This window comes from Tricharina praecox, assembly GCF_024521635.1.
Source record: "Tricharina praecox strain CBS 144465 chromosome Unknown BZA05scaffold_7, whole genome shotgun sequence".
Lineage (NCBI taxonomy): Eukaryota > Fungi > Ascomycota > Pezizomycetes > Pezizales > Pyronemataceae > Tricharina > Tricharina praecox.
Window position 1 is genome coordinate 565,015 of NW_026250409.1, and position 23,213 is coordinate 588,227.

The following is a 23,213-nucleotide window of genomic DNA, read 5'->3' on the forward strand; positions in this document are numbered from 1 at the left end:
AACTTCCTCGGAATCTAGTAATATACGGATATCCTGGTCAGTATTTTATGGTTATCCGACGGGGCTGGTCTCTCGAACCCCGCAGGTCCGGACTAGGGATACGATGGTAGGGTGGGAGTGCTGTCATCTCCCGTGTACTGTCTGGCCATCATCTCAAGAGTATGGTATTCTTCCCTGCCATTTCCTATGGCTCCCTCCGGAGAGAGTGCAACTTGGTGAGTGTGACACAGGGTGGATGTGGGCGAGGCAGCAGTCATGCACGGTGGCTGTAGGGTGATACAAGTGGTGGCGCCGAACCACCGAGAACCTCTTCTCGCCCACCACCGGAACCAGAGAATGTACTCACTTCTCGCAAATAGGTAAATCATGACACCCCGCATCGTGAGAATTTAGGTAAGAGGCAGACCTTTCCTGTATGCCCGTGAACAGCAGCCTGCCAGGAACGTGGTCCACTCACGGTCAATGGCACTGCGGCACAACAATGGGCACCGATAGTGGGCACCATGCGGCTAGGAAGATTGAGTGCGTGCCAACGGTAGACAGCACTCATACACGAACAACGTGGTCGATACGGATGCTGTAGATGAACAGGCTCCGATCCGGTCGGTGGACAGCATTCAGGTAGGCTGGAAACTGTTCGGTGGTGGAAAGTACAGAGGTAAGCGGTATGCAGTCAGCTACATCTCGCACGAATTAGCAGCCATAGTGGAACGTAAATAGGAGGGAGAACCATCCTGGCGGGAGCTACCGGTACAGCTCCGTCGAGCTGGCCGAGGTGATGAGTGTAGGCGCAGCACAAAATAGGATACAGTCCGTAAATAGGCAGCACCAATATCTGCAACGCTCCCTGTCGTCTGTGTCGTCTCGAACACGTCTTCGGCTAAAGATTCGTCCTGTATTCAGATCACTGAAAAGGTTGAGGAGCTTCGTTTGCGCTCACTAATCTTGAGTTGGGTATTCCACTTACACGAAGGAAATCTTGGACAGATACATATTTCATACACAAACATCATGCGAATCGGGAAAACGAAATCCACGACAGGCCTCGTCGCTGTGCCGGAGAGCGACCTCGAAAGACGATTGAACATGGGCAGTACTCAGGCTGCTCGCTGACCAGCCATCGTGCACTCGCACTGGCACTCGGATCGGGCCAGCTGTTTAGCTACAGCTCGTGAAAACGGCCGGGAACCATGAAGAGCGTAGTTAGCATCGTCAACAATAATAGCAGACGGGTAAGTCACCTGGCCTTTGGTTTCTTCGCACCGCGGCGTGCCTAGCTCCGTGGCACCCCCCGGTACTTGCAGTCCAATGTCCCGCGGACCGGAACGACGGAACACTTGGAGATTCCACCTACACACAAACAATCGTAGCTGTTAGATAGACGATTCCGAGTGACCGACTGCACGGTATTCGCCCGTGTGTGTGCCTCCACACTAGTAGCCCGAGCAGATGTGAAATCGCCAAGCAGATCCGGAAATCCGCCTGACAGATGCTCTCCATGGGTCCGTATTCATGTACATACTCACCGTGGAATCTGACTTGTCGGTGCACGGATTTGTCTTTCTGATTTCCACGCCACCCGCACCGTAAGCCCGCCGTCCATGCATGGAAGTAGCATCAGAATGAACCGTGATGTTGCCGGAAGTTACTCGGTGTTGTTATTATTTGGGAGATTTACCCAACTGCGGCACCGTTTTTTCGAGGGCTCTTCGCCAATGCCTCTCCAGGCCGGTGGGCGTTCGGAGGAAGGGAGCACACACAGAGGAGAGAGCAGAGATGGGGGGTTGACCGTCTATTCGATAGATGATCGAGAAAGAAGATGATGATGACGAAGAGGAAGAAGAAGAAGAAGAAGAAGAAGACCCCGTCATGCTGGCCAACATTGATGCCCACTACTAACCACATTCGTTTTCTCCCGCCGACAGTCCTCCTTCGCTTCTTCATCTCACCGACAGCTCCTCCATCACTACTCTAGTCCGCCACACCGTCGCGCACTGGAGGTTGAGAAAACATTCACTCTAACCCTCCAACTACCGAATCTATTTCATCCGCACACCTCACCTGCCAGTTGCTATTGGTATTCAAGAACACCATCACGTTTATCACGAACATGAATATGTCATTAAATGGGCTTTTCGCAGTCAGTGCAATCTATACTACAGTCAATGCGTGTGTGTGCCTTAGGGAGCCCGCCACTCCATCTTCCAGTCTTGATCCATCTGTATATCGTCTTACCTCCTGTGTATGGGGGATTTGGGTTCCTAGCCGCTCATTTTGCTTCCTCCCCTCAACCCTCGATGATGAAGTTTATCAGAGGGACTCTTCTCGCCTCCACAGCCGGTGGTGAGAGAGAGATCTTCAGTTTATTTCGCATGCAGCCTATCTAGACTATGGCGAACCGCCGCACTCCTTTCCTGCCCACTCTGGCACCACAGCCGGTGGCAGCGTAAGGCGTGTCACGTGATACCAGATACCGAGTGATATCTAGGCAACTAGTGCTCCAAAAAACCGTCACCACCGCCGACGGGTGGCTTGGAAACCCCAAGAGTTGAATAGAAAGGTCTTTCACCTGGGTTGAACCGAGACCTTCCCCTCAACCGCCCTCGCCGATTGCGTGGCCTATATACCACTAGACCACGCAGGGGTTTTTTTCCGTGCTGGAAACATGAATTTGATACCTATGAAGTGGTAGCTCACTGGTCACCCCCCGCGACGGACATTGAAGCTCCGCCACAACGAGGCTGTCTGCGTTAAACGAGCGAACAATGTCATCCTCCTTCACTTCCTCCTCTCGCCGACAGCTCCTCCACACCCCATAACAGTCCTCCATCGCTGTGCCACACCCCTACACAGGAGGTAAGACGATATACAGATGGATCAAGACTGGAAGATTGCCGGGGACGGGCTCCCTAGGGTATGTACAAGCAATGCGTGAATCACGCATTGACTGTATACCTTCTTCAGCCAAAAGCTCAGATATCTGGACCTGTGCCTTCCGCTCCGTGGTCTTCCGCCGAACCTCCACCCAGGGGATCGTTTGCTGGGATTGCTATGTCCTGTAGCTCCTGAACGAGTGCTCACTCGACTACATATCTGCATTATGGCAATATCTACCTATGCACCCCCGTTTCCACGCCACTGTTCCACCCAACTTTCATCGAGCGGCTTGATGTGGCTTTCTCTGCCCTCTGCCCCGGCCTGTCCCGACGATATGAGCGCACCAAAGAAATAACACTAAGAAAAGACAAAGTCAACTCCCTCGACTCGTCCGCTCCCTCGAATCGTCCCTACTCCACTGCGAGTGCTTAATCCGCCGCGAGCCCCTCATTCCCCTCGCCGCCTCCTGCCTCTTCACCAGGGGATGCCATGAAAGAAGGTGTGGGGAGGAACAGTGGGAGTGACCCCGGCTCCTCAACCTCAACACCTTCCTCCTCCTCCTCCTCTCGCCTCAGCTCCGCCTCCATTTCTTCCCGCTCCCTGAGCTCCCACTCGGATACCTCACTCGCTACATCTTCCTCAGCGGCCTCTAGCATCCGTCTGCCCACATCAGTGGAGGAGAAGAAATATAGGATGGCCTGGCTGCATCGCTCGTCTACGAAGAGATCCCGGTTTTTGAAGCGGTCTCTGCCCATAGTGTCTTTTGCTGACTTTTCCATTCCCGACAGGACTTGAGAAGGTGCTCCCTGGTCTGGGTCTTGTAGCTGCACCATCCGGGTCGACAAACCGGCACAGCCTTGATGCCAAGTTTGAGTCTGCGCGTGCGAGTGATCGCCTATGGGGCGGGATGATGTGGTTATATAAATTCGAAGCTGGGAATCGCAATTCCGGGAGTCGCATTCCCGGGAGGAAAAGACCCTGGAATTTTGACAGAACAAACGGATGGAGTTGAAATTGCACCGCGATGAGAATGGAATCGATGGTACATACCTCTTCCCATGTATACGTATACCCGAGTCGTATACACGAGACGAGAGGCTTGAGCTTCCATGAGCCTGTCACTTCAAGATCTGCTCCACTCCCCGTCACGGCGCAGTTTCCGTCACCACATAACTACTACGGAGATTTGCCGTGTCGAGATGGAGACAGCCGCTCGCTACGGTACTCCAGATATCTCGTATTCCGTCGTTTATGGCTGTGTACGTACTCGTACCATGCATACTTCGCAGCCAAGAAGCGCGTCGACGGGCGTGTCGTCAGCGCCCTAAGCCACGCCGGGAGGCATGCATCCCCGTAGAGTATCTGGGTGGCGGTGCACTGCACGTCGCCTGGAGAGTTCTGTCGGGACTCGGAGGCTCAAGAATCACCGACGACGTGAACAATCAACGCTGTCTTTTCCGTACATCAGTGAGGAGGGAATCAATCGAAGGCCGGTGAAGTAGCTTCGTATTCTGCTCCATGCAGAGGAACCTCTCGTGCCCTGCACCAACTAGCTGCATTCCGGGAGATCGCGGCGAGTCGTAAGGGTCCAGTTGCGGTGGTCGCCATAGTAACGGGAGGGGCAGCACATGCGCTCAGCGCTGCCTAACCCCCGCCCCCGCCTGAGCTGAGCAGGCACACGACAGCCCACAAAAAGCCGCAGTAGCTGAGTAGAGAGAGGATAGAGGATATGTACGAAGACGAAGAGCTTGAGGCAGTGATCGTATTGATGAAGCTCTATCTCTCTCTATCAATCTCGCCGTTGCTCTTGCCTGCCTAACTCGCGATAGAGCAGTAGACGCTCTCGACTTGAGAGTACCGGTGTCTATGTGCTCTCAAACTTCAAAGGTTGTCAGCCGCAGTCAGCTGAAAATAGCAGCGGGCAATAAACACCAGCAACTGGGCTCTTAAGCTTGCCAGGGCGACTAGGCTAGGCGAACTCGTTTCATGAGCCACCGCTCCCGTCTTCTTTTTCAACTTTCTTTCCTCCGCATCATCCATCTCCCTCTTCTTGTTCTCCCTCTATTCTACTTCAACCTCGTTCAAAGCTACTCCTCCATCCTCCTGCAACCCCCCCTCTGCATCCCTTGCCTTGTGTTCAGCAAGAGTAATCACCAAAAACTCGCTAAGCAACGTCATACGCCCACCTCAGCACTACACCACCACCACCTCCTCCAGCCGTTGCAGCACCTCACCTAAACCAACCAACAACCAGGCACACCACTTTCCGTGCTCCTCTTGTCTCCGCTTCCGTCCGTTCGGAAACCCCTCTCAACAGCTACCATCACCTCCATCGTTCTACGAAGGCATCGAGTCCCACAACCCCATCCGAATCGTCCAAGTCTCGCTCGGCGCGGTACTTTCCGGTTCCGACACCAAAACTAAACACAGCCCAATCCGCATCCCGGTGGGGTGATCGATCCAGCGACAGCAGCAGCACCGCAACGATGGTCAACCACACAATCATGATGAATGCCATGATAGGCTTGCATGCGTTCCATGGCGTATGGTCGATAGTTATCATGGGAGTGATCGGCGCTAGCATGACACAGACGGGATCCGCGAGCGGAGCGGCAAGATTCATGTTCGCGATGGTAAATTTTGCTCGCGATGGTTGTCGGTGGAATGCAGGGCTGATGATGGCGAACACAGTGCTGGCTGAACATACCTACGTTGATATACCTCACCATGTCGCCGCGATTCCCGCGGACAAAGATTCTGGCGCATCCGTACTGGCTGATGGGCATGAACACCATATACAGTGTATGTTGTTCTTCGGGTCAATGAGGTTGGGATTCGCTCGTGGCTGACTTCCTTGCGTAACTAGATCTTGTGGTTTGCTGCGTTCGTCTCTCTCGCCGTTTACACGAACGGTGGAATCAGCGACGGAGAATCGAAGGAGACCGATGAGAACAAGAAGAAGGCGGGTGGATGCGCCGTCTTTCAGGCCGGTACGGGAGAGACGGAGAAGGCATGTACGCTGAACAAGTCTAGTATTATTCTTGGCGTCTTCATGTGGTATGAGCTCCCTAAGGTCCCCCCATAGTCGAGGCCCATCTTACTAATTGACCTGTCCATCAGGTTCGTATGGCTCGCAACTACCGGAATCGCTGGGTACGCCGCTTGGTACTTCAAGCAGCACACCATATCGCCGTTCGACGACTACAAGTCCCCGTCGCATGAGATCCAGGAAGCCACCCAGGCCGCGTTCTCGAGCAATGACGACTACGCGCCTCTCAACAGGACTACCCCCCACCAGCAAGAAGATTTTGACGAATACGATACCGAAGCTTCTCGTCCTCCCACTCACGGACGCAGTGGAAGCGTTGCCAGCTCGACATACAACAGCACATACTCGTATGGAGAAGCTGCTCACCCGGGAAGGCCACTCAGCTGGGCGGCCGAGCGCGAGCCATACGCTGGAATAGGCGGACACGCGCCAATCGCGCCTGCTCACGGCGATGCCATGATGCCCGATATTCCGGACGACTACAGCTACCGGGGGGGAGGAGCTCGGGGATAAGGCAAAGCGACTGTCCAAGCAATTTCGTTATCCATCTGGGGGGATGCGTTTTTCCTACAAAAGTTCAATACCCTCCTTATTCGCGTTTGTGTACAAGTGATATTGTTGTTTGGGAGCTTTTTTTTTTTTTTTTTTTTTGCGACTGGGGTTTCTTTTGGTTGGTTGGGTATTTCCTATATCTTTTTCTTTTCTTTTTCGGACAGTCTGTGCTGTTGTCATTTTCATTCAATTCTCGTCACGATGTAACACCCTTTTCCATTGTTACTCCACATACCTGTTCGGCTCGTTATCCTGCCTGTGGGGGATACGCGGACTACTATTGGCAAAAATCGAATTTATAGACTTCCCAAATTACTGTCAGTTAAAGTTACAGTTAACGCCGTGTGAACCCTTTGTCGTGAGCATCCGTCTCGCTAGCCCATTTGGGAAGTTCTTTTGTCACCACTCACCAGTGGGTTAATGTTTCACCGGGCGTATGTAGATCGGAAGAAAGTTCAAGTAAAGTTGGTGGTGGCTCGCTGGCTCGCCGGGTATTTTTTGGTGTGGCTTCGGAAGAGAAAAAGGAAAAATAAAGGTAGCATGGTCGGGAGCTCTATCCAATTTCGTCACAAGATTTTTTCGACCGACCGACGTGTGCATCCCCCATCCTCCGGCCTTCGGTGTCTTGCATTGTGTTCTGAGACATGGCGGATCCTTCAATACCAGCCCGCCAGCTAGGCAGAGCTGTCCTCGGTGTCCTGCCAGAGCTGCCTTTAAATGGGCCACCGGCCGCACCTTTTCACGATGGCTGTGTAGCTAGCTGTAGCCAGCTGTAGCCAGCAAGCGATAACGACCACGATCACGACCACGACAACGACACTTCGCCGCCACCGCCACCCATGGCCCCCTCGATCTCAACGCCCGTCTACTGCGCGCTCATAGCGGGCATCTACGGCGTCTACGCGCACTTCGAGTTCTTTGGACTGACCTCGCCCCTGCCATGGTCGCAGCCGAAGCAGCCGCTGCTTTTGCACGCCTTCCTGCTACCACAAACCCTCCTCCTCGCGGCACTCTGCACGCCCCTCGCCCGTAAACCCGTCGCGGCCGTCTTCCTCCCCCCAATCCTCGCAAGCTTCTGGCACCTACTCGGCACCGGCGCCTCCAGCTCCGCATTCGGCTACGCCATCGGCACGGCAACGGCATTCATGCTCTTCAAGACCCTCGAGGTCCTCGTCTTCCGCGACGTGCGGGGCACTTACCGGCGGTACCCCACCTGCGGCGGCGAGCATCGCCGCACGCACACCCCCGACGACGGCGAGGGCGACAGCGAAGCGTACCCCGCCACCATCTTCGCCCGCGCCACCTGGGCACTCGACCTGATGCACGCGCTGCGTGGGGTGGGCTGGAACTGGTGTGTGCGGCTGCCGGTATCGCGCCCGACGGGCTCGCGCACCCGCTGGCTGTTGCGGCGCGTAGCTCGCGGCGCAGCCATGCTCGCGTGGCTCGACGTGCTGGTGTGGTACGTGCGTGTCGTCGACCGCGGGTTTTTCGTGCCGCAGGGCGTGGCGATGGGGTTCGAGCCCGGAGAAGGAGTGCCGTATCCAAGCCTGTTCGCGGGGTCCACGAAGCCGCTGATGACCTACCCCGTGCCGGCGGGGTTTCCGGCCATGCCGGAGGGCGGGTGGGTGCGTGTGGTGTATGCGGCCGCGCTGCATGCCCTGCGCACGCTGCTGGGTGCGAGTGCTATGTACACCACCATCAGCGGGATGTACACAGCTGTCGCGCTGCTCTGCGTGCTTTCGGGAGCGGTGCTCGGTTTGCCATACCCTCTTCCCTCGGGCTTCCCCGCGCGCTGGCTAGCGCCCGAAGCGTGGCCAGACGCGTTCGGGTCCTGGCGGGACGGGGATTTTGGCGCGGGCGTGCGCGGCTGGTGGGGTCGGGGGTGGCACGGTCTGTTCCGCTGCGCGTTTACGGCCCCCGCGGGGTGGCTGGTGCAGGAGCTGCGCCTCGCGCCATCGGGCGGCGTTGCAGCTCTGCTCTACGCTACGGTCCCGTTCGCTGCTAGTGCCGCACTGCATTTCGCCGGCTGCTGGACGCAGTCAAATGGCGGCTTCGGCGCAGCGAGATTCTTCCTCCTGCAGCCGCTGGGGATTTTGCTCGAAGCGGCGGTGGCTCGCGGCTGGCGCCGCGTGGGCGGGCATGTACCGTGGCTCGAGAAGGCGAGCCCATACGTCTGGACCACCGTGTGGATGTGTGTCACCAGCACCAGCTTCTTTGAGGACTACCGTTGGGGCGGCGTGTGGACTGTCGAGCCGATCCCGTTCAGCGTCATCCGGGGACGCACGGATCTGTGGGTTAGCAAGCAGGACAGTGGGTGGTTGGTTAGGTGGGTCGACAGCGCGGAGCAGGGCGGCGTTATGGGAAGTTGGGGGGTGTTGCTTGGTGGCGGTGCTGCGGCTGGGAAGTAGAGTGGGCGAGTGATGGGTCGGTGATGGGATTGGATGGGATAAGGATTATTAGACGCTGTAGCGGTTACGATATGATAAGTGGAACCCCGCCTACCCCCACCTTTTTGTTTCGTTCGCCAGCCCAAAGCCCCGCAGCGCTGATCATGTGTGAGATCCTGCTTGGGGATTGGCCAGCCCTGCGCCCTGCGCCCTGTGCCCTGTATGTACCCACCTGTAAGCTGTAGGCTGTAGGCTGTATACATATCGAACGGAGCACGGTAGGTACCTAGCTGCATTGGACATCAAACATCTTCACGATTGGCCCCTCCGTTTGACATCCAGGAACCCCACTAAAACCACACCACGACCTGGTGAGATCGCCATGCCAGTATGAAGTATGCATACCTCGTATATACATTGTATTCTATTCTATTCATTCAATCGATACCGTACTTTACTATATGTACCTACGAAAGAAAGGAAAAGAGAAAATGGAAGAGAAAGAGAAAAGAGAAAGAAGCAGATACTAGTAGATGGTAAACATTCTTGTGAACATACAGCTCATATACATCCATCCATCGATCCGTCCACCATCCTTCCATCCATCGATCCTTCCATCCATCCATCCACTTCAACTTCCACTTCAACTTCAACCTCAACTTCAACTTCAACTCCACATCTCAGCCCCCCCAAAGCCACGGCAAACAGGAAAAGTAAAGTAACAGGAAAAGTAACACCCTAACACCTCGAAGCATAAGCGTAACGAAAAACGGAAGAGAAAAAAAACAAGATCCCTCAACATGACAGACAGACATGCACAAACAAACAAAGAAAAGTAAAAAAAAAAAAGATATCATCCCATCTACATACAAGCTCTATATCAACACCAGCAGCTAGCAGCAAGCAGCAAGCAGCAGCAGACTATAGCGCCACGCCCCTGCCGGCCACAGCCTCGAGCGCTCCATCGACTGCCTTCTCCATCTCGCGCACCCGCTCCCTCAACCACCGATTCTCCATGCGGACGTTCTCGACATCTCCCCAGTTACCCTGTTGCTGCTGCCGTCCCTTAAAGAATCCCCACACGCCCGGTTTCGACGCGGGGACGCTGTTGCGGTTGTTATTGGTGTTGTTGGTGTTGGTGTTGTTGTCAGGACTCCACGCCTCTCGTAGCGGGGTGGGGTTTTTAGTTTCCGCGCCCTGCGCCGCCGCCGCTTGGTGGCGACAACTCTCGCATTCGTGGTGGGGGTGGGGTTGGGGGTGGTCGGGTTCTTCGTCGACCTCTTCGGTCGGGGAGACGACGGTGCTCGCCCTGGCATCGCTGCGGGAAAGGATTGAAATCGAATCCACATCGCTCTCGAAGCCCGAGTCGGAGGCGGCTGAGGTGCGTTTGCTACTCGGACAGCGCATTCTACGGGGCGACAGCCGCAGCTCGTCGTCTGCCGTTTCGCGCTTCCGGCGCTCCTGTTGCAGCTCGCTTTCCAACTCCGCTATCCGCTTCTGCTGCTCCGCCAGCCGTGCGGCTGTCTCGCGCTCCTCGGTGATGAAGCTGTCGAGTTGCGTTTTGAGACTGGCGTGCAGCGTTTGATGGCTGATGATATCGTCCTTGCTGTTTTCCAGGTCGCCCAGGGCGTCGCCGAGGGATATGGTGCGGGCGCGGTACGCAGTGTAGACGCGGTTGAGGAGGTCGGTTGCCGTGGCGACGGCCTCTTCCAGACGGCGTTCCGGGGTGCGTTTGAGCGCGTCGGCGGGGGAGCTCGGAGTTTCGTTTGGGTTTGGCTCCGTCAGGAAGCCGGTCATCAGTGAGGCGAAGGAGAGGCCGGCGAACTCATCGATTATGTCGGTGCTCTGGATCGTCCGCGAGTTGCGGGGCGACGCCGTGGACGGAAGCTTGAAGCCGAAGAATCCCCCCCCTTTTACTGACGGGGCGGATGAGCCGTCGGGTGTCTTGAACATGTTGGCAAGGAGCGTTGCGGCGGCGCCGGGCCGCGGGCTGGGAGATGGAGTCGTGGGTGTGATTGTCGACGGCGATTTCTCTGCACCTCCTGGAAGGCCTAGGGGCGATGACAGTGAACGTGCTGCGATCCGGGCGAGCGGCGACGCTAGGATAGATAGACGGCTCGGGGAAGGATCTCTGCTGCGATGCGGGCTCGTTGCGGTGATAGTTGAGGAGTTGTCGGTAAGCTCTGAAGGTCGAGGGGGTAGACGATGGTATGAGGGAAGAAGAAGCAGGTCCAAGTCGGGGAAGTTGACATTATCCAATGCGCCCTGTCCGTGTGGTGTGGTAGCAGTGGTGGTGGTTGCGGTGGTAGTGGTGGTGGTAGTGCTGCTGGTGCTGCTGGTGCTGCTGCCGTTCCAGGATCCACCGCGGCCACATATTGACCTTGGGGTGCTTGGCCGCGTTGAGGGAGGGGTTTCACCAGCCCAAGGATCGCCACACCCATGCTGAGTGTGCGGCACTATCTGAAATGAAGCCTTTGAACCTTCGCCGGCGGAGGCGGCGGAGGCGGCGGGAGGGGATGGAGGGGGTGGAGAAAGCCGGACCGAGGGTGGTCGCCCGTAGCTATTGAGGTTGAAGTTGATGACAGGAGTTGAAGGTCGTGACGCCATGGAATGCAAGCGTCAACCGCACTTGTTCTTCTCCGTCTTCTTCTCTGTCTTGTTCTGTGCGATCTTCTCCTTCTTCGCAGTTTTCTTCTTCACGGCCTTCTTCTTTCTTGCTCTTGATCTCGCCGGCCTGAGGACTTGAGCTGTAAACGGATCGATTTGGGATAGGTATCCGAGCGTCGCTGGTCAGTGTGGATAGCCAGGTGCCTCCTTGGGTGCCGTGCTCGTGCCTGTGCCTGAGCCTGTGCCTGAGCCTATGCCTGTGCTTGTGCCTGTTTCCTTTCACAGCAGTGCGCCCCGGTAGAATCGGCTACCTACCCTATGTCCGTCACCTGGCTAAGCGCTGGCAGAAATCCCCCACAAGAAAGCCGAGGAGAGTGGGATAGGTCGTAGAATAGCGAAGCGACGAAGCCAGAAGCTGGGGCTGCCAGCTGGGGTGGAATGTTTGACGTATGTAGGCAGGTACAACGCAGACGAGACAGGCCAATGAATCGATCTAGCGGGGATGTCGGGAGACGGCGTTGGAGATGGAAGCCTAGGTAGATTCGGTTTCGGGGACCGTAGTAAAAGACCAGGTATGTATCGGTATGATGGTAAAGGAGTTGATTTTCCCAGTTGCAAAGGTCTTTCCGGTCGTCGGGGCGGTAGGAGGTGCGAACGTATTGCTATTGTTAGAGGTGTTTACGGTGTGGATGTGGAGAGACAAGAATGTGGACGTTGCAGCTATGTACGATCTGTTGGAGGCCAGGTTTCTATGCTCTCGTGGTCGTCATGATGGTCGATAGGTAGAGTACATACCAAGGTACTTGGGTGCTATAGAAGTGCAGTGTCAACCATCAAGCACCTGCGCGTGCGAATGGGCTGGCTTGATCCAACTGTTCCGCCTGAGTATCTGCATGCAGTCTTGAAGGGTTGGTCTTGCTCGGGTTTTTTTTTTCTCTCTTGCTTTATCTTGGACACATCACCACACTGTCCGCTGTGCACTGTGCAGGTGTTTACTGTACCTTTGACCGCCTTCAGAGACAGCCACATGCCAGACAGACAGTCATTGCCGTCTCCGTAGCAACAGGATCCATAAGAGCGACAACAACGCCAACAACAGCCCTACGACTTTATGCCACCAAACGCCCACGATATCCAACAGCAATTTCGTTTCTCTCTCTCTCTCTCTGTCTCTGTTTCCGTCCGACTATTCGGGCGCAGACACCATCGCGTGCTTCCTATGTATCAGTGCTTGAGTCTTACGCACATGCCTGTTTTGGGGAGCTGCCGTGCCGAGCCTAGAGTCCCAGAGTATGTATGTAGACGGTGATGGACGGGACATGAACGCGCCGCGCAGTGCGCTATCCGCAACGGTGCTGAAGCCGATGCTATCTAAAGCGGTGCATAAGGCCGATGGTCGGTAGGTTGCTTGCCTGCGCTCGGACGCGCCGCTGACGAAGGCTCGAAAGAAGAGAAAGCTGACAGCCGGATCGAGGCTATCCGGCTAGCTGTGTACCTAGCTAAGGCCAGTGGAACCTCCGAGCCTACAAATCTTCAGATGTACCGTACATATATACCGCGTGGAGCCGGGCTTCTGGCCGGCTTTGCGTGTTGGAAAAGCCCAAACATAATGGACATACGGCGTGCCGCCTTTGGAGTAGTGGTGGTTGCCGGAGCGTATGGTAAAGAGGAAGGAACGCGTGTGCTCGGAACGGCTTCTTGCTCGGAACACAAAGCCCGGAATTCGCACCATACATACAGACTACTGGCGAGGCCCGGGAGTCGGCCAGATCTTGACGACGACGATCGACTGGATCCGAGCTGCAAGCACGGTGCTGAGCATGAGAGAAAGCGGCGAGCTGTGCTAGGTATACCAAAGCTAGTTGCGCCAAACTGCATGATGTTTAACTGTCATCTCATCGACAGACGTCCGCTCAATGTCAGTAGAGTACAGGCCAAGATACTTCGCTCCCTCATACCGGTAGTTGCCTTACTCTTCCGCTAATGAAAATACCAGTCTGTCCCTTCCCGGATCTGGACTCTGAAGGTTGAAATGATCACGAGTTTTGCGCCTTGTTCGTCTTGTTCGCCGCACAATCTCTCATCTCTCATCGCCCAGATGATCAAGTTATGGACAACGAACATTGGCAGATGAATTTCCTCCCCTCAAGAGTGAAGGCGAGCTTGAATGCATGCATGCAAATGTCCCAGGAAAGTTCGACCGTTGATTGGGATTCAACAACTCCACACAATTCTCTCGGAGGTACTTTGTTGAAGGGGCTGCAGGCTGTGGTTATGGCTCCGTCGAGGGATACCTATCGAGGGGAGCCTGGTCGGAGGGAGGTGTTTGATGGATGGGGATTTAACAAGTGCCCGCCGTACAGCTTCGGGCGCAAGTGGACGGCAAGATCCATAATCCATAATCCATTCGGTGAATGAGCGAGAGCGTGGCTTCTTCGAAAGAAGCCAAGGTGATACCATGTATGCTCCATGTGATTGGATTTACCTCTATATATGAGAAATCTCGACAAGCTCAAAGGATGTTTGACCACTCTAATAGACGAACAGAAAGAAAGTTACTATCGATAAGGGCTTCGGTAGCCTGCAGATGTATATCTAGAAGGCTGATCTACTTTAATCCAACCGTACATACGAGAACCGACTTCCGGACCGACTTCCTGCTTCCTGTCGATTCTCCTCTCGTTTCGGCTCGGGCCGGTCGACGGTCCCCCCCACGCTGTGAGCAGTCCGCAGTGATGGTCAATATCCTACCTGTGAACCGCCGGATTACACATACGGACTGAGTGCATTTGCGGCAAGGACTTACCTACAAGGTACCTATACCTTCATTTCAGGAACTTGTTTTTTACAAGCCCGAGCTGCGAAGCTGTGGATCTTGAAGGGGGGAGGGAGTGACTTCGTGAGCGAGCGAGCGTGGTGGGAAAAGACTGAAGGATGGACATTGGAGTGCACGCAATTGCCATCATACAGTCATCGTAACTAGTTCGGACAACTTCGGAAGGAGCTCTCAGAGTCCGAAGCGTGCCTTCGAAGGTCGTCCCTGTAATCACTGTTGATCACCGTTGATCACCGTTGACTACTCTATGCGGGAGCTCGTTACCATCCTGGCGTTGAAGGAGTCGCAAACTACCGTGATCCGTGTTCACTTTTCACCATACCTCACACACTCGTGAAAATCATGTCATCATTCTAAAACTGCCTATCTGTATCTTTCCTGCGTTACGATCTACCTAGTACTCTATCTATTCCCCCAGAATATCACTCAACCAGCTCCCACAGAGCTCAGCCATGACCTCGCCATGGTGAATACAGAACCCATGTGGCAACCCCCTCTCCTCAAGCACCACGCGTGCGCCACCTCCCTTCCCATTCCCCCTCATCTCCAAGATCTCCTCTCTAGTCTTCTCGGCGACCCACCAATCCCCTTGGCCAAACACAAACACCATCCCGCCCTTCCCCGCCTCCGCCCCTCCAATTCCGCCCGCATTCCACACCTCCTCGCCCCACCTATCCTGATCGATAACTTCCATCTCCTCCGCAGCGAGCCTGATCGTCTGTCTTAGGACACTCGGATCAGCGACCAACACGGCGGTAACACCAGCGGCCTCTCTAGTCTGTCCCGTAACCCCCCTCACCACGCCCCTTACCACGCCCACCGGCAACCACGAAGCGGCGTACGCCCCCCACCCCGCCGCCGCCTGCACCAGCTTACTCCGCAGGAACGGCGCCATGGCGCGGCCCTGCGGCGAGCGCGCGATATGCATGACGGTTGGGAACAGCATTATTCCGCCGACTATGCGCAGCTCGTCTGCCGGCGTGCACTGCAGCGACGAGATCAGCTCCAGCGAGAGGTACGCGCCCATCGAGTGCGCCATTAGCAGCACGCGGCGCGGGGAACCGTCTGCACAGGCGGGGAGCACAGACATGGCGTGCGATAGCAAAGTGCGCTTTAGTGAGACTTGCATGGACAGGTCAAATGGGCCGGGTCCCCACGTCCATGCCCACGACGCGCTGTGCCGTGTCGACGATGCGGTCGGCGTGAACCCCGCGTGCGACGCGCCGAGGATGGTTAGGTGCGGGTGCAGTGTGTGGAGCGTTGAGAGGAAGGTGCGGTAGTAGTTTATTAGCCCGGGGTTGCCCGGGAGGAAGAGGAGCAGCGGCGCGGTCGAGGCATTGTGGGTTGCGGGGTAGTAGAGTGTGTCAGTTGGTGGGAACGAGGCGGGGAGCGGGAAGGGCGTTGGTTCGGACATCGTGTCGTAACTACCAGTACAATCGCGTGTCCTGGAGACACTCGACGCGAAACGGCGGTAGGTCTAGTATGGGTCACGTGAACACGGTCCCTGCTACATAGCGGTTCAGTGCTGGCAAAATCATCAACGAAAGAAACTGGTGGTCCTTATAAACTCGTAAAAAAGCCCTAATGGGTCATCTTCTAGATAATCGAGCTCACGGTATATACATACGTGCACGCACACCTGCAGTGCATCTGGCAGTAACGAGATGTTTTGGATGTTACCGCAGCAGCTACTCCTCCTCTCCGAAGGGATAGTTAAACTTCAGCAACCCGTTCAGGCCGCCGACCCAACCATCCCCCGCCGAGGGCGTCCCTAGCCTTTTAACGCAAGGAATCCCGCCTTCGCCGCTCCCCTTCGCCAGCGACTCCAACCACACCCTGACCTCTTGTCCGGGGCCCAGCCCGCCCCACCTCCTGCCGTCCACACTGACCTCGACCTCCCTACCTCTATTCCTCTCGCTCAGCTTCAGCGTGATCTTTGCGTCCTCCGGCAGCACGAGCGGGCGGAAACTCAGACTCCTTGGGCAGATGGGGGTCAGCAGCAGCGACGGCACGGACGGATGCAGGATGCTGCCGCCGGAAGAGAGCGAGTACGCGGTGGACCCCGTCGGCGTCGACACGATGATCCCGTCGGCCACCGCCTCCGTCAGGAAATGCGAGTCGATGTACACCTCGAGGATCGCCAGGTGCGGCTCTCGGCCCCGGTGGATGGACAGCTCGTTCATGGCGTGCGCATCCTCGATGCCCTCGTACTCGCCCCACTCGCCGCCGATCCTTTCCCCGTTTGCGCCGAACACGCCGGCCTTCAACCGGTTCCGCTGGAGCACGCGGACGGTGGAGGACGGCGAGGTTTCGGTAGTACTACTACTGGCGTTCGAGCCCCGCAGCGCCGCAAATGCCGCCTTGTATTCGGCCCATTTGAATTCCCCCAGGAATCCGAGCGTGCCCATGGCGAACGCCAGGACCGGCGGCACAGCGCGGCTGGTGGAGAAGAGCGATGCCGCGTGGAGTATCGTGCCGTCGCCGCCCAGCGTCACGAGGATGTCGGTTTTCCGATGGTACGGATTCGTCTGCAGCTCGACGGAGGCGAAGGATTCGGGCCCCGCTGCGGCCCCGTCATTGCCGTCCCCCTCTCCCGGCTCGGAGTCGTATCCGGCCGGGCGGATGCGCGGGTACTGGTAGTGGTGCGGTGTGCGGGGGTATGTGGACTGGGTGAACGGGAACGGCGTCGATCGTGACGGGGGAGGGATCGCGAACACGGGGAAGGGCAGACGGTAGTGCAGATTCGCGGCGACCGTCGGCTCGAGGATGATGTTCGTCGAGGGGTACGTAGCTTTGAGATGTCTGCACTTCCGCCATCAGCGTCAGTCTCTCGTACGCTCGCTCACAAGCCGGAACTAAATAATAGATGGACGTTGTTCGAGTCACACTGTGCGAATTCAACCACTGCGTCGCCGACCGCCGCGACCCCCGGTTTCCGGATGATCATGACATTCCGGGGCTCCTGCTCCCATTGTAGCGAGAGGAGTTTACTATCGCTTCGTTCTGTCACAGGATTTCCAACCGTTATCACCAAAAGCACCCAGAAGCTCGAGCGTCGGCGATGGGATTCATACTAGTGTACGTGGGGCGGATTCGCTCCGGCAGTTGGTGGATAGAAAGAACCTCCTGCTTGCGATAGCTGGCCGAAAACCACCGTCTGCTGTTCTCGCATATTCGGGTTCGTAGGCGCGGCGCTATAGTTGGCATCGTCGTGGGCAATGGCAAGATGGGCATGACTCGGAGTTTCGATGGGTGTCGATTTTCTGCTTGACGTAGTTATCCAAGTGCTAGTTATCTAACGCGTTCGGCTAGTGTGCCTTCCCAGGGTCAATGGTTACTCCAGAGCTGGTAGCTCCTCGGCTCATGGGAAAGCACTTGGTTCTCGGGTGATCACTCGGTGTGCCTATCTGTTGCTTCCATCCGGTATATTACGTACAGGTCGACAATTAAGGGCTGCCAATGCCATAGGTACCGCAGTCTAGTGATTCCCTCTCTTTCTCTTTCTCTCTCTCTCTCTCCGGTCCGCATCCGGAGCACCTGCGTGAGTGCGTCCAGCGCTCGATCACGCCGAGGGATCACTGGATCACTGGACCAGTGGTGCATCTGCATAGTTGGATGGATGTCAATATCAGGGTGCACTATGCTTTCCGAACAGCTTACTGCGCGTCAATGCCCCGAAGTTACTCGCACTCCTTGGAGTGTATAATGTATTATAATGTATGTATGCACTTACATAGCAACGATACCGTAGGTAGCCTGTCGATCACTGCAATAGATACTGCAATACTGCAATACTGCTATGACCTGAGCTGTCAATCGATGGCGTGCTAACCCACTCCCCCACTCTACCCGCTCCCAAGAGGCCGTGTCGTCGTCGTCGTTGACTCGATAACCCCTCCGTGCTGCTGCTGCGGTCAGGGCGCTTTCGCATTATGGTGTTGATGATCTTACTTCTTACTTGCCTCGCAGAGTACTCGTACATACGGTAAATACCGTAGGTCCGTAGCAACCACGTGGAGTGCGTGGAGTACTTTAACGAGTGCGTTAATTACACCCGATGCTCCGCGTCCAGCGCTTAAATACTTGAATACGAGATGTTTCGAAACGCGCCCTGCCGAGATGGAGTACCGGTATGTAGAGTACGGTATATGTGGGACCCGGTAAGAGTTGACATTTTATTCCATTTGGGCCGGCGCGGGGGTGCGCGTGCGAGTGCGAGTGCCGGATTATGAGCTGGTGCGCATATATCTCTGTAGTAGCAAGCGTGCATCACCGCCCATCTTCGCGGCGCCGGTCCTTACTCGGCCCTCCCTGCCCGCCCGCCCACACGGCTGATGCCGAGCCGACCATTCGCCGAAGACCGCGTTCTTTCGTGGGTACGGTACATAGGAGGTCGGAATCTTTCCACCCAGCCTTTTGTTTTTCTTCTTCGCTCGTGACGGTGAATCAACTCGCCGCCGCCGGCTTTTGGCGGCGAGCTGAGACATAAACTCTCCGGGCCGCCGGATGGTTTCACATTGTGTAGAGTAGGGAGAGGAGTTATTCCCTCGTATGTATCTGGGGGAGGGTGGTGTATGTGTGTGTATGTATAGGGGGGGTGTGTATGTGTGTGGTATGTGTGCTGATGTGCGGTTCAGTCCCTCGCCATGGTAGCACTGAGTACGGTATGCTCTGTATATAGGCAGCACTGGCACTGGCAGGGCGGGCGGGCAATACCGCTGGTTGGCTAGATGGAAGGGCTCACCCACTCGCTCACAGGACCCGTCTCGAGTCTCGACCTCCAGAAACCCGCACTTGACCAGCCATATTCCACATGGGCTGACATTGGCCAGCCCAATGCCCATCCATCCATCCTGCCCATCCTTTGCATCCACCCTGCCCATCTTGCCCCATCCTGCCCATCCTCTATCCTGGCTGGCGTCCCAGACTTTGGAATGTTCGGCCAGGATACGTATCCAGATTGCCATGGGTGGGGAGGTGGGTTTGGGAGGATTCTGGTCAGGTGACGGGGCGACGGGGCGACGGGGGGGGGCTTGTGCTTGCTAGGCTGGCTTGATGGGCTGGCTTGTGGGGCCAAGTACTTGTACATAAATAAGCACCGATGTACCGAAGTGCCTAGGGATGCGGTTGCCGGGACTTGCACATCTATATACTTACATATGTGGATCCGGAGACCATCGGCATGGAAGGCAGGAAGGTTATGATGGATATCCCGCCAACGGCTAGTCAGCCACTAACTACCAGTCTACCAGTCTACCATCTACCGCAGTACCGTAGTACCGTAGTAGGCAGTAGATGTGTACGTACGTACGTATCCATCCTTAGAGCAACGCTACAACCGTTGGATCCGCTGGATCGTCGTCGTCGTGGTGGTGGTCGCCGGGGGAACAAAAGACAGCGCTTGCTCGGGAGTCGGGAAGGGAGGGGAGGGGAGTCGGGCCAGGCCGCCAGGGAAGCAAGAAAAAACAACTGCCGTCCTCGTAGTGTACCACTTCGCAGCTGGTGGGGAGGACAGCCCGGGCGCCTACGACGGGGATTTTTTTTGCGGTAAGCATGCAGCCCATGCATGAGCGCTTACCTCGCATGCTCTAGTTAGTAGTAGCAGTACATAGTAAGTATGGATGGATGGATGCGCCATGGATGGGAGTTATGTGGGTGAGAAGTAGGTTTGCACTTTACTAGTACTCTACCTCTGTTGAGGAGAAAGGGAAGTTTTTAGTTGAGTGTATGTAGGATCATTTTTCCTATGAGGGAAGTATTGTCTCGTTGCGCAAACTTCCAGTGGTGGTGGCGGGAGAGTCCGGATTCAAACAATTGATGGTGGAGGCGGCGGGACAGTCCGAGTTCAAATCATTGGTGGTGGCGGCAGCGGCGGCGGCGGCGGCAGATGTTCGATGGGATAGGCAGGACCGGCAGTGTCCAGTGTCCAGTGTCCTCGATGTTCACTGAAAATGATGTCTCGTCCGGAAGTCCTGTCTAGGAGTCCTGTCTGGGATCGGACAGGATCGGTGCAAACGCGATAGGCGCGAAGGCCCATTGGCTCAGTCAAGACTCGAGGGTGGTTCCATTTACACTGTATATATAGATATATGTTTTTGATCGGTTGACTCGGATTCTGTTTGGAAGTACCAAGAAGTATGTAACAGGAAGACTGTTTTTTTGTTTTTTCTTTTCTTTCTTTCTGGAGGCTGGAAAATGCATATCTACGGTACCCAAGCACCTACATGGTACCCAACATACCATGTCGGGGCTCCAGTTCCGCTGGATCATGTCTTCGAAGGCCATGAGCGAAGAGGAGTACGGTAGGTAGTAAGAAGCATGTGTATAATTACTTGGGTATGTATCAATTGGCGGGAACCACTCTATCGAGGACGCGTCCCATCCCCTCAGTTCTCCCGGATAGGCCTGGGAAGATAGGTGGGGTGCATGTGGAAGCATCTAGAGTGGGCAAGTACTTGGCCAGATACCTAGAAAGGATGTATTTATGTAGAGCACTCTATATAGGTCCTCCATGCATTCGATTTCATCCGACTTATGCACCGTGGGTATTGTGGGCCAGTGCTGCCATGCTGGGTCCGTATGCACGCTGCGGGCTGAAGCGCCGGGCCGGCCAGTGAAGCGGGTTAGCGGTGGCTGACAGCACTAGCTAGCAACCATTGCCACGGAGGCCATGAGCTAGGTGGAGGTGATGTGTGTGTTGGGTTGTGTGATACTGGTCACTGGTCAGTATCATAGTTACAGTATCTCCATATCGTCGGTGGTGGTGGTGTGGACGGGTCATCGTCTTGTTAGCTGATTCGTTCGACTTTTCTGTTTCCACATGGTTATGGGACTCGGATCCAATCGCCGAAGACCGGACTGGGGGGTGGTTACCAGTATCTTCTACTGGAAGCGCCGCATGCGGGGACATCAATATCATCATTACTTGGCCGCATTCCCCATCATCCACCGCCGGCACCGAGCCCATACATACGGTATCTATCTTAGCTCGGCGGAGAAGGAGAAAGAGGGGAATATGTAGCCACATACCGGTAGATGTGTACATGGCCGAGTAGATCCATCCAGAGTACACATCATACTCTACATACACCCCCTGAAAGACACGGCATTGCTGGTGCTAACTGAGTGTGAAAGTGAGTATGTGTATGTGTATGTAAGCCCTTGGTATCTTTGTATGCTATGTAGGTGCTGAGACCGACTTGGTCGTGCTGGCTATGGCAGAATCTCGATATATCATACTAGCAGTACACAAGTAGATGGTGGTTAGTACAATCAGGCTGAACTGCGCACGGTCTCGAATATGGTTGGGGACGTCTAGATCCGGAGTGTTTTCACCCCCACTTTTGACGTTCGGTTAGTTGACAACAACAACCTAATTTTAAAAAAGAGCTCTGTACAGCGATAGAGAAGAGGCAGGAGATAATTTACACAGCGCTCTTTTTTTTTAAAGGGTGTGGTTGGGTGGCAACCAAAATGCAAAATAAATAGACGAAAAATGATTTAGTATGGGGAGGCCCCGGGAATGTCCAGGGGCAAGGCTGCCACAGCCCAGTTTTGGCACGGCTGAGTTCTCGATTAGGAAGTCTTGGCAACAAACATGGTGGCTAATTGCCCTGATGAAGAATATTATGCATATAATAAATGGGAATAATCACCAACAAATTTACTACAATTTTGGCTTATCACTAACCTGTCGATGAGCTTTGTATATCTGCGCCTTGGAAAACAGGCAAGAACTGGCCGAGAGATTGTGATTTTCGGTCCCTGTGGGGCTGTGGAGTGCTGGAGCTCTGGAGTGGGAGCCCGGTCAACGGCGTTGGGCCAGTGGAACGATGGGACTCATGGAATGAGTGCGCTCGTGCGATCCAGATGAGTGATTAATAGCAGGAAACAGGCAGGAACTGGCCGAGAAATCGTAATTTTCGGTCCCGGCGGGGCTATGGAGCTCTGGAGCAGGCTATGGACGCCCCGTCAATGGCGACAGACCGGTGGAACACTGATGGAATCAGCGCACCCGTGCGGTCCAGAGGTGTGTTTTATTGAAGAAAACTGGCAAGAACCGGCTGCGATATTGTAATTTTCGTTCCCGCCGGGGCCAGTTGGCTGCGGACGCCCGGTCAACGGCGACAGACCGGTGGAACTATCGAACTGATAGAACGAGCGCAACAGTGCAGTCCAGAGGAGTGTTTTATTGAAGAAAACGGGCAAGAACTGGCCGCGATATTGTGATTTTCGTTCCCGGCGGGGCCATTTGCCTGCGGACACCTGTAATTTTTTTAATTTTAATAAATGCTAATGTATTACCGCATTTAGATTTTAATTCCCCCGATCTAAATATCTACTTACTCCGGCACTAGATGTCCCTGATCCCCCCCTCCCGGCCGGCCCACCACCACCACCACCACCACCAATATTAAATCTACCTGGCTGCGGGCTTAGCTTTCACGGCCTCCACATCGAGCATGGCGAGATTTATGCGCCCCCCATATCCTTGCAATGCGGGCGCTAGTACGCATTCACTGGTGTGGCTTGTCTCGCAGAGTGGCTCTCCCGCCCGGTTGACTCTCGCTACCGTGGAAATCGAGGTGGCCGGAGGGTCACGTCAGGTCAGAATAACAAGATGGACGGAGCAGGAGTAGCAGGCAGGAGGCAGGAAGAGGTGGAGGAAGTGGACGTGAAGGTGGAGGTGGACGGGGAGGCGGGGGGAGGGAGGGCGGTTGCGGATACATATATCCAAGCGCATTGCCAGAAGTACAAGAAAGAGACTGGGTGCTCGATTCCCTGGCTTCTCCCGTCCGCTTTCTTTTTCCACTTCGCATTGATCGCCAGGCAGATATCTAGGACCGGACGATCGCCCGCTCGCTCGCACGCACGCGTTAACTACATACATAGCTGGACGTCTTCC

The 23,213-nt window shown here is 55.5% G+C and overlaps 6 protein-coding genes across 6 annotated transcripts; 3 read left to right on the forward strand and 3 right to left on the reverse strand.

The window, feature by feature from the left end:
• The first annotated feature begins 5,239 nt into the window (after positions 1 to 5,239).
• Positions 5,240 to 6,466, forward strand: BZA05DRAFT_248037 (uncharacterized protein). Its single transcript, XM_051479997.1, has 4 exons — positions 5,240 to 5,510; positions 5,569 to 5,679; positions 5,744 to 5,934; positions 5,998 to 6,466. The coding sequence occupies exons 1-4, from the start codon at positions 5,364 to 5,366 to the stop codon at positions 6,437 to 6,439; spliced, it is 891 nt and encodes a 296-aa protein (XP_051341154.1). The 5' UTR covers positions 5,240 to 5,363; the 3' UTR covers positions 6,440 to 6,466.
• A 770-nt stretch (positions 6,467 to 7,236) lies between these two features.
• On the forward strand, positions 7,237 to 9,001 carry BZA05DRAFT_466843 (uncharacterized protein). Its single transcript, XM_051487802.1, has one exon. The coding sequence runs from the start codon at positions 7,318 to 7,320 to the stop codon at positions 8,884 to 8,886; it is 1,569 nt and encodes a 522-aa protein (XP_051341155.1). The 5' UTR covers positions 7,237 to 7,317; the 3' UTR covers positions 8,887 to 9,001.
• Positions 9,002 to 9,638: 637 nt separating this feature from the next.
• BZA05DRAFT_248067 (uncharacterized protein) lies at positions 9,639 to 11,723 on the reverse strand. The gene has a single exon (XM_051479998.1). It carries the CDS (start codon positions 11,470 to 11,472, stop codon positions 9,787 to 9,789), a length of 1,686 nt encoding a protein of 561 aa, XP_051341156.1. The 5' UTR covers positions 11,473 to 11,723; the 3' UTR covers positions 9,639 to 9,786.
• Positions 11,724 to 12,648: 925 nt separating this feature from the next.
• BZA05DRAFT_248096 (uncharacterized protein) lies at positions 12,649 to 13,811 on the forward strand. The gene is made up of 3 exons (XM_051479999.1): positions 12,649 to 12,867; positions 12,921 to 13,390; positions 13,469 to 13,811. The coding sequence occupies exons 1-3, from the start codon at positions 12,765 to 12,767 to the stop codon at positions 13,604 to 13,606; spliced, it is 711 nt and encodes a 236-aa protein (XP_051341157.1). The 5' UTR covers positions 12,649 to 12,764; the 3' UTR covers positions 13,607 to 13,811.
• A 798-nt stretch (positions 13,812 to 14,609) lies between these two features.
• BZA05DRAFT_248111 (uncharacterized protein) lies at positions 14,610 to 15,881 on the reverse strand. The gene has a single exon (XM_051480000.1). The coding sequence runs from the start codon at positions 15,720 to 15,722 to the stop codon at positions 14,715 to 14,717; it is 1,008 nt and encodes a 335-aa protein (XP_051341158.1). The 5' UTR covers positions 15,723 to 15,881; the 3' UTR covers positions 14,610 to 14,714.
• Positions 15,861 to 17,660, reverse strand: BZA05DRAFT_392328 (ATP-NAD kinase-like domain-containing protein). The gene is made up of 3 exons (XM_051483082.1): positions 17,383 to 17,660; positions 17,197 to 17,311; positions 15,861 to 17,110 (listed from the first exon to the last, which is right to left on the reverse strand). Exons 1-3 carry the CDS (start codon positions 17,540 to 17,542, stop codon positions 15,997 to 15,999), a joined length of 1,389 nt encoding a protein of 462 aa, XP_051341159.1. The 5' UTR covers positions 17,543 to 17,660; the 3' UTR covers positions 15,861 to 15,996.
• Positions 17,661 to 23,213: the final 5,553 nt, after the last annotated feature.

Excerpts from the sequence above, each read along its gene's own strand:
- BZA05DRAFT_392328 (XM_051483082.1), bottom strand. The coding sequence starts at position 17,542 with ATGCCCATCTTGCCATTGCCCACGACGATGCCAACTATAGCGCCGCGC. Across the intron at positions 17,312-17,382 it reads AATCCGCCCCACGTACACTA|AACGAAGCGATAGTAAACTC; the intron begins GTATGAATCCCA and ends ATCCTGTGACAG. Across the intron at positions 17,111-17,196 it reads GCAGTGGTTGAATTCGCACA|ACATCTCAAAGCTACGTACC; the intron begins GTGTGACTCGAA and ends GCGGAAGTGCAG.
- BZA05DRAFT_466843 (XM_051487802.1), top strand. The coding sequence starts at position 7,318 with ATGGCCCCCTCGATCTCAACGCCCGTCTACTGCGCGCTCATAGCGGGC.
- BZA05DRAFT_248067 (XM_051479998.1), bottom strand. The coding sequence starts at position 11,472 with ATGGCGTCACGACCTTCAACTCCTGTCATCAACTTCAACCTCAATAGC.
- BZA05DRAFT_248096 (XM_051479999.1), top strand. The coding sequence starts at position 12,765 with ATGTATGTAGACGGTGATGGACGGGACATGAACGCGCCGCGCAGTGCG. Across the intron at positions 12,868-12,920 it reads AGCGGTGCATAAGGCCGATG|AAGAGAAAGCTGACAGCCGG; the intron begins GTCGGTAGGTTG and ends AAGGCTCGAAAG. Across the intron at positions 13,391-13,468 it reads TCGACAGACGTCCGCTCAAT|TCTGTCCCTTCCCGGATCTG; the intron begins GTCAGTAGAGTA and ends TGAAAATACCAG.
- BZA05DRAFT_248037 (XM_051479997.1), top strand. The coding sequence starts at position 5,364 with ATGGTCAACCACACAATCATGATGAATGCCATGATAGGCTTGCATGCG. Across the intron at positions 5,511-5,568 it reads CAAGATTCATGTTCGCGATG|TGCTGGCTGAACATACCTAC; the intron begins GTAAATTTTGCT and ends TGGCGAACACAG. Across the intron at positions 5,680-5,743 it reads GCATGAACACCATATACAGT|ATCTTGTGGTTTGCTGCGTT; the intron begins GTATGTTGTTCT and ends TTGCGTAACTAG.
- BZA05DRAFT_248111 (XM_051480000.1), bottom strand. The coding sequence starts at position 15,722 with ATGTCCGAACCAACGCCCTTCCCGCTCCCCGCCTCGTTCCCACCAACT.